Source organism: Oryza sativa, chromosome 9, assembly GCF_034140825.1.
Source record: "Oryza sativa Japonica Group chromosome 9, ASM3414082v1".
Lineage (NCBI taxonomy): Eukaryota > Viridiplantae > Streptophyta > Magnoliopsida > Poales > Poaceae > Oryza > Oryza sativa.
Window position 1 is genome coordinate 12,072,278 of NC_089043.1, and position 16,742 is coordinate 12,089,019.

Sequence of the window (16,742 nt, forward strand, 5' to 3'; positions counted from 1 at the left end):
GGACATACGCACACGAATCTGGATACACTAATTAATATTGTCAGACATAGTACATCCGTATGTATTTAACGTACAAGCAAATTATTGCAAACGCTAACACACACGTCCGCAAGCTTATGACGTTATTAATTAATTAACTAGGGCAAGAAGCCCTATATATATCCCTATATTTCTCTTGGAGAATTCAATACATTATCTAATTTGTTCTTACATACTATACAGCTCGACGACAAATTATTACAATACTTAATTATAACTGCAATTAAGCAACAGTACATATTCATTTGTTGTTAGGTCTCGATCGGTTGATCCTTGACCCAACTATTATACGTAAGCGTAGATACCGATGTTTGCCAGCCATTCCACTATTGGAGTTTGTCTGTATATATGCAGAGGTCGTCGTCGACGACTCACTTCTTCTTTCCTTTCTTATTATCACCTTGCTTATTACCATCTTTCAGTGTTTCACTGCATATGTCCAATTAAGCACAAATTCAGAGGTTAACCACTGCACGACATATAAGACGGCTACAACACACTATATAAGGATAAATTAATTTTATGCATGCACTCGATCAATTGTGTTCATATAAGTACTAAAACATCGCAAATGCAAACTCATTTGTACGTAGTACCCTGTAGCTTCGAGGCGAGGCTGAGTGCTGAGTGACGCGCTCTTGTCTGCATGAGGAGAAAAACAACAAAGAAAAAATGAGCAAGTCAAGCAAGCTACCTAGGCCATCATGCATCACGTAATTAGTTGTTTTCTGACATACGATATATTGACTCATTTCATGCATATTCAATTGAAAGAATATATATATATATATATATGCTTTTAATCGTGCTCTCCCTCCGTCCATGGTTATAAGGGCTTCTTGGCTATTGTGAAATTATTTTGATGTTGAGTGGAGTTACTGTTGACTGCAAATATCAGGACTGACGTTGTAACTACGACTACTGAGCGAAGTAAGTGTAGTGGTTAGATAGACGGTTTGGGAATTACTCCCTCCATCCGTTTACTTTTTAAAATATATTTGAACATTTGTCTTATTAAAAAAATTTAAGTAATTATTAATTATTTTCGTATCATTTGATTCATTGTTAAATATATTACCACTACTCGATTTTTTGAATAATATTCATAAAAGTTTTTGAATAAGACGAACGGTCAAATATGTTTTAAAAAAATCAACGGTGTCAAATATTTAGGGACGGGGCAGTAGTACGCTAAAGTCTGTACGTTAATTAATTTGTAGACAAAAGCAGAAGCATAATTCAATTTTGGACGGAGGGAGAACTCAATCATATATACCGTTGATTGAAAACTAAATAAAAACGAATGCTTCGCACCAATTGGCATGAATTAATACGATAGTATAAACTAGTATATGAATTAGGTAGTTACTAGCTAGAGTTTGAAATTAATCGCCGTCAACACCGTTTCTTACCTGGCGTAATACATCTTGTGTCATGTTGATTGGAAAGCAGGCCTGATTGTGCCACAAGTCTTGGATGATCCATTCTTAAGGATCTCAACGACAAACCTCCATCTGCACATACTGAAGCATATTAACAGCGCTAGCTAGGAAGATTTCTTATATGTTAATGGATGAGATTTACTTTAGGGCCGACAGAGTTCACATTTTCGGAAACCACCGAAATTTCGTGAATTTCAGAATTTTTTTTGTCCTTTTTGCACGAAATATTTAAAATTTTAACCTTTTTTACTAAAATTTGAATATATTAAACCAAATTTATAGAAAATTCCAAATATTTTGGGGGAGATATTGCTTATCGGGGATATGAAATTTCTGCTTTAGGGGCTTGCATAGACATCAATTATTTCCTTTTAATGATATTTTTCCAAATTAACCTGCAACCTTTTAATTGCACGTATCTAAATAACCCTTATAATTAATTGGATCAGTGAAGAAATCAGCAGGGGCTCGTACCTGCGATGATGTGGTCCCCGGCAACCGGGACAATCGTCCAGCAGCAGAACAACTGATCTTGATCACTCCCCATGATCACCATGGGCTTATCTGTCAGCTCGATTATGGAGCCGTCTCTGCCGCCGGTGTTAACGGCTTTGAAGACGAGATTGGCGTTGCTCGCCCTCTGGATGTAGCATCTCCTGCTGATCAGTCGCCGGTCATCGTCGGCGTCGGCCGTGGCCGGCGTCCCATCCGTTGTCCAGCGTTCTCCTTCTGCACCGTGCTTCCCGAGCACTACCTGCAGTGGCCCTTCTTCGCGGCGAGCTGGCCGCTTGCCTGCAGATTTACTGCTGCCTGTCTCCGGCGTCGACCGCCGCCGTTCTCCAGTCTGCGGCTGATGCGTCCGGCTGCTGCTGCTGCCGGCGCCGGGGACGATCTGCTCAGGCTTAGTCGTCCCCTGCTTGTCTCCTCCTGCTGCTTCTGCTGCAGGTTTACTGGCGACTACGAGGGCGCAGTTCCGTTTCTTGTTTCTTAGGATGAACGGCTTCTGCTGCTGCTGCTGCTGACCATGCGGTGGCGGCGGTGGCGGCGGCGGCGGACGTCTGCTGCTTGTGTTGCTGCTGCGGCTCGTCGGCCGTCACCATGTACCACAGCTGCATCCACAAGGCAATATATATATATATATATATATATATATATATATATATGTAACAAACATGTATTACAATTAACTAGAAGTTATTAAAAAGTTTATACTGCTGCTGCTGATGAATGATATGATGATGATGCGTGTGTGTTAATTATATATATCGAGCATGGCTGGAGTTAGTGTTTTAAAATTTAAATAGTCGGCTAAGACATTTAACACACGGTCTTACCTAAAATTTAAAACATTGCCTCGAGATAGCGGTAGCTATAGCTAGAGATTTAAAACCTTACCTGGAGATCATCGAAGACGCGGGAGCCTTCTGTATTCTCCTTAACGATGACTTCGTCGCTGCTGTCGACGGCGGCAACGTAGTATTTCCTGTCATTGGGATCGACCGTGAAGATCGTGTAGATCTCACCGGCCGGCTGCTGGGGCAAATTTCCCATGCCTTCGTTTTGGGTTTCAGCCATAGTTGACCTATAGCTTCCTGTAGTTTGTAGCTAGAGATCGATCGATCGAGCAGTTAGCACTTAGCAAGCCTATCTAGCGAGATCGATTATGCAATTCCAGTTCTACCTAAGCTTTATGTGATGAAGTTCACAATTTTATAAAACAAATTAAGCCCGATCAAAATCACAAGAACAGTCTAATTGATTGAGAGATGCTGACCTAGTTCGAAACAAGTCGTTCTAATTTGTCATGCAGCAACCACTAGTATATATCTGTTCGAAAAAGATTAGTTTTTTTCTTGTATATGAATTCGTCCTCTTTGTGGAAATAATGATGACTAATCCCCCTGAGTTTTACGCAATCAATGGTCTACACCTAAATATTCCAAGAAAGCACGATGAGGTACCAATAAATTAATATGATATTTGTTAATAAAATTCAGTTTAAGGTTAATTACAATATTTCTTCCCTTGTAGTACAACAAACTACGTGCTAGCTAGCTAGTGTTCATCTCCAAAATCAGCACACACCAGACGACAATACAGGGATTCACTTCAATTATAATCTTGATACAGAATTCATAATTTTTCGCTACTTTTCTCTGTACTGTTGCTCAAATCCTTGTGTTGTACGATCGAACTTCAACTCGGAAGTCATGGTTTCATCATATAATAAATACTGCTAAATGCCCATAACAGACAGAAAAAAGATGAGCTACAAATACCTGGAAAATGCTAATGTTACACTCTATCTTAATGCCAATTGAGCTTAATTATGTTCCTAAAAAAACATGTTACTAAATTAATATTCGTATATGCCAACCGTTTAGCATGGGTTTGATCACACATTTGCCATTGTCCTTTTTGATATTGTTCCAAATTCATGAACAAATTAGTATGTTTAATTACCTCAGCGTACTGTTAAACAAATGCAACACATTTTCGTCGTTTGCATAAACTAATTTTAATGCGTATATTGCAAAGTCCAGTGCCCCATATCTTCATCACCGAACGAGTGAAGATATATCAGTGGTAAACTTTGAAATGAAATATTTACCCCCCCCCCCCCTCAAAAACTAAATACCGTTTTAATACACTAAAAAACGATATAACCCAGTTTCAAGTGGTGATCTTCATGATTTTATCATCCCATGTAATCATATGTTTTTAATTGACATACTTTTTACTTCTCTTATTTATAACTGGGCACATGTTAATGAAAAGAATATCTTATTTGTATAATTTTAAAAATCATCGGCAAAACCACGTTGAACTGATCAATCAATCAAGAAGACCAATCAAGCTAAGTACGTACTTTGTTCTCACACTTGCCAAGATATTCACAAGTAACGATTAACAATTCTACAAGTTTTCAAATATATACATGCATCTGTAGGATTCAGTACATGATATAAGCATTTGTCGAACCCTGGTTCCATTAATACACACTGGAAATCTAAATATTTTCAGTCAATTAGGTGTTTGTGGGAAATTGAAATAATTCAAAATTTGACCAATGAGATGAGTGAAAGGGAATCTTTTCTTCATAATATTAATTTTGAGTAAATTGTACTTCACACTATGTAGAGTATACATTGTTTCACTTTGCACCAGGTTTAACAAATAGTTTCATTTTACACCTGGCTAAATCAAAATAAGTTTCACTTTCCACTAGCTAGGTTGGGTCATATAATTGGATAACAATATTGTAAAATATGAGTAAAACTTATGGAACAACTTGAATTTAGATTATGATTCACAACGTTTTCTTTTTCATATTCAAAGAAATTTCATGATATTTTTATAGATTTCATCCTGATTTTAAATGAAACTTATTTTAATACAACTTTGTGCAAAATGTCCCCGCAAAAGAAAAACTTTGTGGAAAGTGAAAGTATATACTAAATCTGGTGTAAAGCGAAACACGATGCACTTTTTCTGGAGATATGTGCAATTTACTGATATTGCAAAACAATCTAAAAATGCTTATATTTAGAAATAGAGGCAGTATATATATTTGTATCATTCTGATCCCTAATCAATTCTCTTATATGCTCCATGTCTAAAATACCTTATTTTTAGCCAAACTACCAAATTAGTATTATGGGTGTAAAAAGAAATTCACCCTTCATTACCATTGCAGGATTCTGCTAGGCTAGACTTTTGGCACACACAAGCTCTAATTAACGGCGTTTGCAGCTGAAGGTTGAACGTGCGCGATGGTGGACTGATCTATAACTAAGGGAGAGAAAACAAGGATAATAAAGAGGGTAGTGGAACCACGTGCACGCCTAACAATAAGGTTTTGTGGGACAAATGCTTCTGTATGAAAAAGAAGTCTTTTAGAGACGGAAGAAGTATACCACAATAATTAAGTGGATATATTATAAAAATCGATCACTACCATAGAACACCACATCCAGACCGCCTCATTAGTATCGGTTATCCAAAAACTAACATTTATAGTGGTTCCAAACCCCCTTAGATTGCACGCATTCTTAATGAATGTCAGTTCAATAAAAAAATGGCACTTATGTATAGGAAATCAATGTATGTTTTTTAATTGAACCGGCACCAACAAGAAAATTGCTGAGATTACAAGTCCAGCCAACAAAGGAAAATACCTTTTAAGCCTCGCATCTCCTCATCACGCCCTGCCACTATCCCTATCGTTGTCCCTGCCTCTCTCTCCACTGCCACTGCCGCCAGTATCGCTACTTCTCCTCTTCGTCGTCTCACTCTTCCTAACTATTTTTATTGCTGCCTCCCTCTTCCCAGACCACCTACGTGCTCCTCCTTGCCACCATCTCTGTAGTCGCCACTCGCCAGTATGCCTCGTTTGCCGTCCGGCAATGGTGGTTGGCGCGCTCAGAACTGAAGGGAGAGGAGAGCCTCTGCCACTGTTTACTTGTCCTCTCCACCCCACTGTCAAACCCCCATCCGACCACTAGATCTTTTAGGTGGATGAATTCGACGGGTTATATGACCCAACCATGATATTTAGAGATACAGCATACGATTGATACCAAGGTATACATGAGTATGAAATAAATTGAGTAGTGGACAAGGATTTTTATAAAGGTTTAGGGCCCCGATGTGCGTGTAGCATCCCTAGTACAAAGGGAGAACAAACAAGATAGCAACTAAACTAATCTCGAAGAGCAAAATGGCAAGTTGTAGCCGGTGACAAGCAAAAGGGTTTCCTCCTGGTGTGAAATTGATGGTGGTGTAAGGCTTATGATTTAATGATCTCCACTCCTACTAGACCATATATTTGTAAATATAATCCCTTACCTAAGTAGAACTTTGAGATCCTCAATAGGATATAGAAAGACAAAGCCTTATCATAACTAATATAAGTCAGACTACAAAGTCCTTTCTTACGTGGATAACATTTACCTCCTATATATCATTTGTCCATATTTGGAGATACTTTTTTCTAAGAATAGGTATGCGGTACTCCTGATGATAATGAATACGGGCATACAGGGTATGCCAAATCTATAACATAAACGAAGGGAGTCGGAGCCCTGCGATGATGGTGATGCTGTATGCTACTTGAGGGAGATCAACTACGGCCACAGGTTGATAGGCATGGCATGACTGACTATGACCATGGTTACACAAGGACAATGAGATCAACTACAGCCGCTCGATATCCCCTCCCCGGTGAGGCGGGTCTGGTTATGTGTTTCATTTTATTTTTTTGATTTGTAGTTAAGTTTGTGCGTTGTTTGATGAACAATTTGTGATTGCCTGGTGATGAAGATTTTAGATGTTGTTGTTGGATTTGTGATTGATTCAGTGTTTTGTTTTGTGATGAAGATGCTCGATCACTGATGATTCTTTGTGATAAAGATGCTCGATCAGTAATGATGTTACGATGTTTACTGAACATTAGTTATACATTTATATATTAAATATATATAGCAGAGTAGAAGACTCTCCTGTTGTTTCACGTCAAAAACCAGTAATGATGTTTACTGAACAATACCCTTTAGCACTCATACTCTATATATACATCGTTGTTTAGTGTCTTCAAACTATTTAAATATATTCCAAAAGTTATTAAAACATCCTGAATATTGCAACGACCTGAGGAAGTACGTCATAAGTCACTCCGTTGTTGCGAAAGGGCCTGTAGCCTAGTAATTACAAGAGTCTCAGTAGCACCTGAGGTCCTGGGTTCGACTCCCCGTGGGAGCGAATTTTCTAAGATTTAACGGCGTTGTGCTTTTAGTGGTAGACGACATACCCGTCGATAGCAAGGTGCGTCATTTTGTGAGTATCTCTCCGTTGTTAAGTCTTCGGCTTGTAGCTTATTAGTCCAGTGCTTAGAGCCAAAATCACTACAGGTCGTCGTCGTACGTCGTCGTTATACTCGCGATCATTGACTCCTGTGCTTACATGCATCCAAAACCAGAATCAGGTAGATATAGGAAAAATCGAAACGATATGATTATTATCGATGTGACGTAGATATTAATTAGCTAGTCCGCGTGATGCATATCTATCTATATGTATGATCGACTTGATACAGATTGTCTAACTTTAATAGTAGTACCGAAGGTAAAGTCGCAATCCATATATATATATCCATGCATGCTACAATTAACTACTGTCTGTTGGCCAGCTGGGCTATTGGCCACAGCAATCTTCTTCTTCATCTTTCTTACGCCTAAATTATCTTAGGCCGAGTTTACTTCCAAACTTTTTCTTCAAACTTTCAATTTTTCTATCATATTAAAATTTTCCTATCCACAAACTTCCAACTTTTCCAACACATCATTTCAATTTCAATCAAACTTCCAATTTCAATCAAATTTCTCCGCTCCTGTTGAGCCGGCGACGTTGTGAGGCTGCCGTGTGATCTGCCCAAGAAGTCGATAGGACCATTCACTGCTCACCGATCGGAACCGGCAGTGTTGTTCTAACACTGCCGGTTCACAGTGAACCTATGAACTGACAGTGAAACATGTTTTATTGTGGTAATAGTAGTAGTAGATGTGTTAGATTGTTAATTGCAGTTGGTTCCAACCTCAAATTTCTTATTCAACCTCCTTTCCTAACCTACCTGTTGCTGACTTTGCTGGGGTAAATGGATCAATATACGGTGAAAGCTTGTGTAAAAAAATGTCGTTGGATTTTTTTTAGAAGAAATAAATTCTTACTGAATATAAGATCATGATGTGGACATATATTTGTGATATTTAGAAATAATAAATTTCAAATAAATGATATGAATATGTATGGACATATATGTACCTGAATGTTCCGTTTTGATCACTCGTGTAATCTTCATATTGCATACAAATATGATAGTATCTAAAAAACTGCCGCAATTTTTGAGTGAAAAACTTTCATATATAAGTATACTATAATTGAAATATAATTACATTGTAACTACAATGTTACTATACTGTAACTACAATATAACTACACTGTAACTATGATATAACTTATATAAAACTTATATTTAACTATGGTTTGGTTGGTTAGCATCGGGATCTTACACGTGATATGTGTGAAATTTTCTTTGTAACAATTTTTCCCTTCATGCACAGATCTTGAGGCAATCTAATGACTACAAATCTAAATGTTTTAGGGAAAAAAAACTTACGGAAGTTTTTTAGCAATTCTGAAAAAGTAGTTAGATCTATGATCAAAACAAATAACTAAACCTATTATACTATGCGAATGGTACAAAAACCCAAATGTTTTCTGAAGTTGTTCAATATCTTAGTTAGTTGCCGCAAACGTGCAAGCTCATCTGTGTGTGGGCTTGCAATTGCCCCATCTATGCAGCCCGTCCATGTGGCTACATACAACCAGGTTGCTAGAGCACCGACATTGACTCCACATGGGCCTAAACCTTAGAAAGCTCGGACTCCATGTGGCTGTCAGCCTATCGCCTGAAGAAGGGGAGAGAGGGAGTTAAGAGGGGATGAGAGAAAGGACATGACACATGTGTCGTACCTTATTTTTTCCGCCGAGAGATTTGCATGTGGGGCTCACTTATTTTCAATTTCTCTTACCTTTCTATCGACTGTAATACTACGTAGATGCCACGTGCTCCCAATGTAAGATGAAAATAAAGTCAACGTAGCAAATAGGCATCACGTAGAACGACAAGTATCACCATCCAAACCACTTAGAGAGATAAAATGAGCCGGTTTTGAGAGATGAAAATTATATTAGGGCCTGTTTGGGGGAACTTAAGATTCTGAGAGGCAGCTGGTTGTAGCCAGCTTATGAGAATCTAGAAAAGCTAGGTTTTCCAGCTTCTGGCTTCTAGTTCTTTTTCTGGATTCTAGAACTATAGCTTCTGAGAATCTGGATTAAAAGCTATACTGTTTGTGAGAGCTTCTGGTTTTGAGAGAAGCTGCAGCAGCTGAAGCTCCCCAAACTGGCCCTTAGATTCGAATCATATTTGATGGAGTCCACATGGAGACTCTTCTCTTTTCTTGTAACCGTACGCGCACGGCATGGTTGAGGGTGGCCAGCCCGAGAGGCCTACTTCGAGCGGAGGCAGCACCCAGGCCGGCCCAGGAAAATGAGGGGAGAATCGAGCAGGCAGTGGCCTGTGGCTCTTGCAGGGTTGGTGCGGGCTGGCCCAAAACGTGAGAGTGAGACACAGAAAGAACAGAAGTGTACGTATATGCATGCATGTTTTCACAGCATTCTGGGATAAGGTTTGAGGGGAACTTCGAACATCTGATTTGACATTTGAATACTCATTCAACGATATCTGAAGTCGAATTTGGATATTTTATCACAATCTGATTAACAAATTTGGGAATCGTTGGCAAAGTAAACATAACTCAACTGGTAGGATTTTTTGTGGTGAAACCAGCAACCCACATGGATTCAAGTCGTGTGCTCCTATTTATAGCTAGTTATTCCTTTAGTGCTAAGCAATGTATCCGTCAATAGCATGGTATCAGTGGTGACTTCGTCATCTCAATATATACCGGTCCAGTTTTTTGGAGGTAATCATAGAGGTTGGGTTTACGTGTGTGTTTTGAGAGTTCAGTGTGCACGTGTTGTGAGCGTCTATATGATTATATTATGTTTCTAAAAAAGTTTATGAATCGTTAAGTGGAAATCAAATCTGACAAACTCTAACAAAGACTTTGTCGTTGGCCACCAAGGGCCGCTGTGTAGGCCCATTTCCGCAAGCACCTGGACTTACTCATGTGCATCTGCGGAAATGCACACATTTTTCCTGGGGAACAGTAATACCAGCCGTATGTGGAAATTATGTATATATTTTTATAGTTGGAGCTTTAAGTCAACCACCTAGAAAAATATTCTCAAAGGCAGCTTTTTATCTATAGAAATCTCCACCTATATATAAGAGCATGTACAAAGATAGAGTCTAATATAAACTCTCTATATTAATTAATGTTACTGGAAACTATCCTCCTAAAATAGTAGAGACAATAAAATTTCTAAACCATTAATGCATAAATATTTTTTATTATACTTCTTTCCTTTTTTCTCCACCCTCGTACAACAAACTTTCCGTTAATAAATACTAAGAGTCGACTCTGAGCCGTTGTCATACATAGTAACGATGTTTCTCCTTCCTTCATTCTCTTTCTTCCACTTCACCAAATTTACTTGCATGACAACGAAACAAACAGAGCCCGTTATTAGACATCATTGTACATGCCCTGTATATCCTTCCTCGAGCTAGCCATTTCAGACCGACCTTTCGGCGCAGATAAAAAGGAAAATAGAGGGGCGGGGCGGGGTGGGGGGGGGGTGTTTCACCTTGACTTGAGGTCTTTACTCCTATATAGGGGTAGTTTAACATGTAGGTCAATTTCTACATATATTTTTGGAGAGAGGAGGGAGATTTAGGCCATTTTTTTAATCTAGCTTATTTCTTCATGTTATTCATATATACCAACACATAACGTTTTGAATTTAGATTTATTTTGTTGTATTAGGTCGGAGCCTGTGGAAATGCGTCTTTATAGTTGTAAGCAGGGCACCCTGCCTGCAAAAAAAAAAAGTTCCGTAGTAAGTGATAACCAAATTATTACACGTTCTCATATTTTTAATAATGGTGTATAATAGTCTATCTTTCTACTTAATTATATGGTGCATCTTTCTACTTATATGAAGCGTCATATATGAATAAGGTGGTGTTTGGATCTCGGGACTAAATTTTAGTTACTGTCACATCGGATGTTTGGACACTAACTATAAGTATTAAACGTAGACTAATAATAAAACTAATTACATAAATGAGAGTTAATTTGCGAGACAAATTTTTTAAGCCTAATTAATACATAATTAGCACATGTTTATTGTAACATCATATAATCTAATTATGGATTAATTAGAATTAATAGATTTGTCTTGCGAATTAGTTCAGGGCTTTAGAATGGGTTTTATCACATTAGTCTACGTTTGATACTTCTAATTAGTGTCAAACATTCGACGTGACAGGGACTAAAATTTTGTACCTGATCCAACCAGACCCTAAAAGGAGGAAGTATAAATTAACCAGCTACCTACTTGGTATATATTGTTCCTTTTTCCAGCCTCTATTCCTGGTTCATCGTACAACTTAATTTTCTTACAACAAGGATCGACGTGCTTCCTTTTCTTTTCTGAAATCGGTTAGATAGAAGTGGACATAAAGGTTCTATGCTAAAAAGAGAAGCCTAAAGGATATGCACTACTAAGACAAGATTTAAACAAAGTAAATATATAGTATAGTGCCATTCCGGCCCATGGTGCATGACAGAACATAATATCACGCAAAGTCTATAAAAAGAACATCATGCCGAAGATAAACGTCCAAATTATTTTTTTTATTTGCTTATACTTAATATGTTATACTAAGAGTTGAATCGGTTGTTTGTTTGCATTATGAAGTATATATTTTATATATGCTTAAGATTTGTCAAAAAATGCATACTGTATCTTACTATCTTATAATTTAACCATGGTTGTATATATCTTGCTGAGTATTTTGGAAATTTCGGTTTTGCCGAAATGGCTGAAATTTTCGTCGAAATCGAAATTGAAATCCATGCTTGGAGGTAAGCACAATTAGGGTTAGCTCCATATATTTTGGTGTGTTAGTCAATCTATACCGCTGTAGATCTGTTGGACGAAAAATTCAGCCAAGGTACAAACTAAAGGATTTTCTTGCAAAAGATATATAAGGCAGTACGTACGACCCCTACTCAAAGCCATATAAAGCTCTCCAATTATATATTTCGCTTTAAAGTTATCTGCTTGCACTTTACCTTTGCTTCCATGTTTTGAAAGGTGCACACTGCAGATGGGTGCTCATCTAGTGGAAACAAACTGTTGCCGAGAAAGGGTCTGGAGATATGCAATGCACGGTTCTGAAACCATAGATATAAATATACGTGTAATGTGTTAAGTTTGCTGCATTAATTCCAGACAATGAAACACATATGCTACTCGAAGGAAACATGACTGATTAACGGTACGTATGGGGGAGCCAACAGGTATGCACAAATATTCTATATTGATTTGTCCTTTTTCGTTTAGTTTGGCACATATATATTACTGTCTCTAGCACTCGTTTATTTATGGATTACCTTAAATTTTCTCACCTCCATCACATTCAAATTAATGAATTTCTGTGCTAGATGGCCAAAACAAATTCTGCGTACATGTGGTATGCAATTTTATGAGTTTTACTTACTGCATCTATATATGCAGGTTTTTCTTCGTATTTAACTTACTTTCATAAAAAAAATAACAATCTTGAATTGGTGAAACGGCCGAATGATTTCATGTGCTGCCACACTAATATATCAGTTGTCATTTGAATAACAAATTCTGAATGTTTCACCCTATGCATGATACATGCAATTAATTAACCAAGAAAATTTTCAGGGAGCTGCAGTATAGACATCCAACGTCTCGCCGCCGATCTCGAGACAAAGCTATGCAATGTGGATTTGGACGGCGGCCGGCGATGGCGCCGCTCGCCGGAGTGCCTCATTTCCAAGGTGAAGCCGCAGGTCCGCCGCGTCGACGACTCGCAGTACACCCCGCAGGTGGTGCTCGTCGGCGCCTACCACCACAAACCGCTGGACAGCACGGACCAGCTGGCGAAGTGGACGGCACTCCGCCGTGTCCTCCCCGACGACGGCGAGCAGCGGGCGTCCACGCTGAGGCGGTGCCTGGAGGCAATCGCCGGCGTTGAGGACGAAGCGAGGAGCTACTACGAAGACGGCGCCAAGACATGGAGGGAGAATCAGATGTTCGTGCAGATGCTGTTGCTCGACGCGTGGTTCGTCCTCGACATCTTCAACGTCGGCGGCGAGGCGGCTGCGGCGGTGGGTAGCCGCGGCGGGAGCGCGGTGGACTACATCTTCGCCGTGCGCGACGTGTTCTACCTGCTCGAGAACCAGATACCCTTCTTCATCCTCGAGAAGGTCTACGAGCTGGTGCGTGTCGGAAATTCCGGCCAGGATCAAGATCAACGCACGCAAACGTGTACTTCTCCTCCGCCTCCTCAGCCTCCGGGAGCTACAGCCATCGCCGGCGGCGGCCCGTCGTCCTCCTCCACCGTTGTTGTGGATGGATTCTTGCGCCATCTCCGGTCGCTGCTCCAGGACCAGGGCTACTCGAATGTGGAGGTGGACATCACCAGCACACGCCCCTGTCACCTCGTCCACTTACTCCACATGCACTTCACACCCATGGCGATGTCGCCGGCCGACGACACCGACGACGCTGCCGCTGTCCCCAACAGGCGCGCGCGCGCCACCGTTTACCGGTGGCGCGGGGCGACGCAGTACCACGCCGCCGGCGTGAGGTTCAAGAAACGGGCCCTCGGCGCCGCCGCCGGCGACGCGCGGTGCGTCCTCGACGTGGAGCTCCGGCGGCTGACGACGCTGCACGTCCCGACGCTGACGGTGGACAACAACACGTGGCGGGTCCTGCGCAACCTGATGGCGCTGGAGCAGAACAACCCACACCTGGGCAGCCACGTCACGGCCTACTGCCTCTTCGTGTCGCAGCTAGCCGGCACGGCGAGCGACGTCGCGCTCCTGGCGAGGAAAGGCGTGGTCGTGCACTTCATGGCCACCGACGAGGACGTCGCCGACGGGTTCGCCGGCCTGTGCAGGGGCGTGGCGCTCGACGTCGACGACGCGCGCCGGAACTACCTGCAGCCGACGTGGGAGAGGATGGAGCGGTGGTACAGCAGCCGGCCGGTCAACTGGATGGCGCTGCTGCGGCGGCGGCATTTGAGCAACCCGCTGGTGGCGATCGCGCTGCTCGCCGCCATTACTGGCCTAGTCTGTGAAGTTGTGCAGGCCGTATATGCGGTCAAGACCTACAGGCCTACAATCTAGCTAGGCCACTGTGCCATATGCCTACCAACTTTGCGTAGCCTATCAAGTAACAAGTATGACTCTGTTGATTTTTCGACGTTTTATTCAAAATTTTTGTGCAAATATAAAAATATTTATGTCATGCTTAAAGAACATTTGATGACGAATCAAGTCACAATAAAATAAATGATAATTGCTTAAATTTTTTAAATAAGACTAATGGTCAAACGTTGGAAAAAAGTCAACGGCGTCATACATTAAAATATGAAGATAGTAGTATATTATTAACTATTCTCTCCGTCTCATATTAAAAATAAGACCATTTGATTTTTTCTTTCTCAAACTTTTCAAAATTTAACTAAGTTTATACATAAATGAAGAAACTCTTATAACACCTAATTATTTTCACTGTCATAATTTTTATAAATTTAACCGCACTTAAGAAATAGACTAGAAAAAAAAAGTCAAAAAGTCTTGTACACTAGTGAAAAATGATTTTCCTGAACGAGCACCACAGTAGGTTGCTAACGGAAAATAAGTGTCTGCATTTGCTAAAATCGATTCCTATTTTCGCATACGGTTATGTTGACGAAAAATCCATGTGCGGCTTATGGTGCTAAATCTTTGTTGACGCGAAATATGTCGGCAAACACAATGGCCTAGGAGATCTGCTTAGTTCCAGTGCAATTCCTAAATTTTGATGAGATGTTGGTGTCCTAGCTAGCTAGTTTGATCCTGCAACTGATAAGATAGATAAATTGACGATGATAGAGTCAATCAGCCAACAAGCCGATTTAGGGATATTAACTGATGTCGATAGGGTTTTAAATGTCCGATATAGATTTTGACACTTGGATAAATAATGATATAAAGGCAATCGGACAAGCAGTGAGAACTTGTAATAATACAACAATATAATCTAATAGAAACCAATCATCCAATAGCGGTATGATAAAATAAATGTTGATCTGATGGTTAAAGTATATATCGTCTGGGAATCCAATGTCATTAAATCCAAATTATCAAGTAATAAATGAAACCTTTGTTGTAATCAACTAAAACCAACTTGTATATAATCCTTATAAGTCGATGCAACATTAAGATAAATCATCGGCTAAAACCTCGATGCATGAAACAATGATTGATGCCTACTGACTTGAATAAATCTAATTTACAACCACAACCCTATAGGTCGAACTCAATCGATGCAGCATAAGGTTGATAATTACCTAATGGATTTAAGCAAGCTGATATGACACCGTTCAGAGTGGTCAAGCATTAAATTTAACAAAACAGTAAAACCATCAAAGAGGAATTTAGCACCTCGTATAACCCTCCGATGAAACATTAGCATGAACCTATATATCGACTTAACAAGACTTGATTTATCAATAATAATAATATAGTAGGTCGAATCTAACCGATGCAGCACGAGATTGTATAAAATAATCTAATACTCAATGATCCGATAATTCTGTCTAATGTGATGGATACAATAAATATATTTAAAACAACATTGTGATTGTAGAGATATATCGGCTAAGACAGAAGATCAGACCTAACCGAGGCAGTCCCAACTAAACCGTTGCGTCTCTAAACACAATGAAATTAAAGAGAGAATTGATCAGGTAGGCAAAATATACCAATCGAACTATAGCAATATACAAGAGATCAAAGCAAAGCAGCCTTGAACAACATCAATGTAGCTGTTAAATTGCCAGGGCCGTCAGAACTTATGGTTTACCCATTCGCCAGAGATCGAAGCCGATGTAGCCCCGCGTCAAAGTGCCAAGTTCCGCCGGTCATAAAATTCTCAAAAAACAAGGTGGCGATGCGCCGAGAGTAGTTGTATTAATCGAGAGATAGATTACAAACACCCCGAGTGTATATATTTATACCCTTGGGATGTTACTTGTCCTTATCGAACATGGTACATGTTTCCTAAAGATAAAAAAGGAAGATTCAGGTCTTGATCGGACAGTAGACAGATACTTGCTAAAGGTAAAAGGAAAATTAGTAAATCCTGCCTAATTAATAGATAGAATTAAACTAACAAGTCGTGGTCTTCATGATTCCTTATTGAACTTGATATTTTCTAGATAAACTACCTTCGGTGGATTGATCTCTTTCCTTGACTAAATCTATTAATAAACTTACCAAAATTTTCCGTTAACATGATCCTTCAGAGGACCGCCTACAAATTTATATTTTTGCAGGCGACCCCCGGAACAGATCTGCATGCGGTAATAAGCATATTTTTGCGTGCGGGTGTAAGTGCCCAACGTACAAAAATCCTCCTGTTCTCACTCTTTCAACATTTTTTATTAATTCTCCGCTCCTCTCTCTCTCACTCCCACTCATCTCCCCC

At 39.9% G+C, this 16,742-nt stretch overlaps 1 protein-coding gene across 1 annotated transcript; it reads left to right on the forward strand.

Moving 5' to 3' along the window:
* Positions 1–12,393: 12,393 nt before the first annotated feature.
* Positions 12,394–14,516, forward strand: LOC4346668 (UPF0481 protein At3g47200). The gene is made up of 2 exons (XM_015755807.3): positions 12,394–12,532; positions 12,927–14,516. Exons 1-2 carry the CDS (start codon positions 12,517–12,519, stop codon positions 14,393–14,395), a joined length of 1,485 nt encoding a protein of 494 aa, XP_015611293.1. The 5' UTR covers positions 12,394–12,516; the 3' UTR covers positions 14,396–14,516.
* The last annotated feature ends 2,226 nt before the right edge of the window (positions 14,517–16,742 follow it).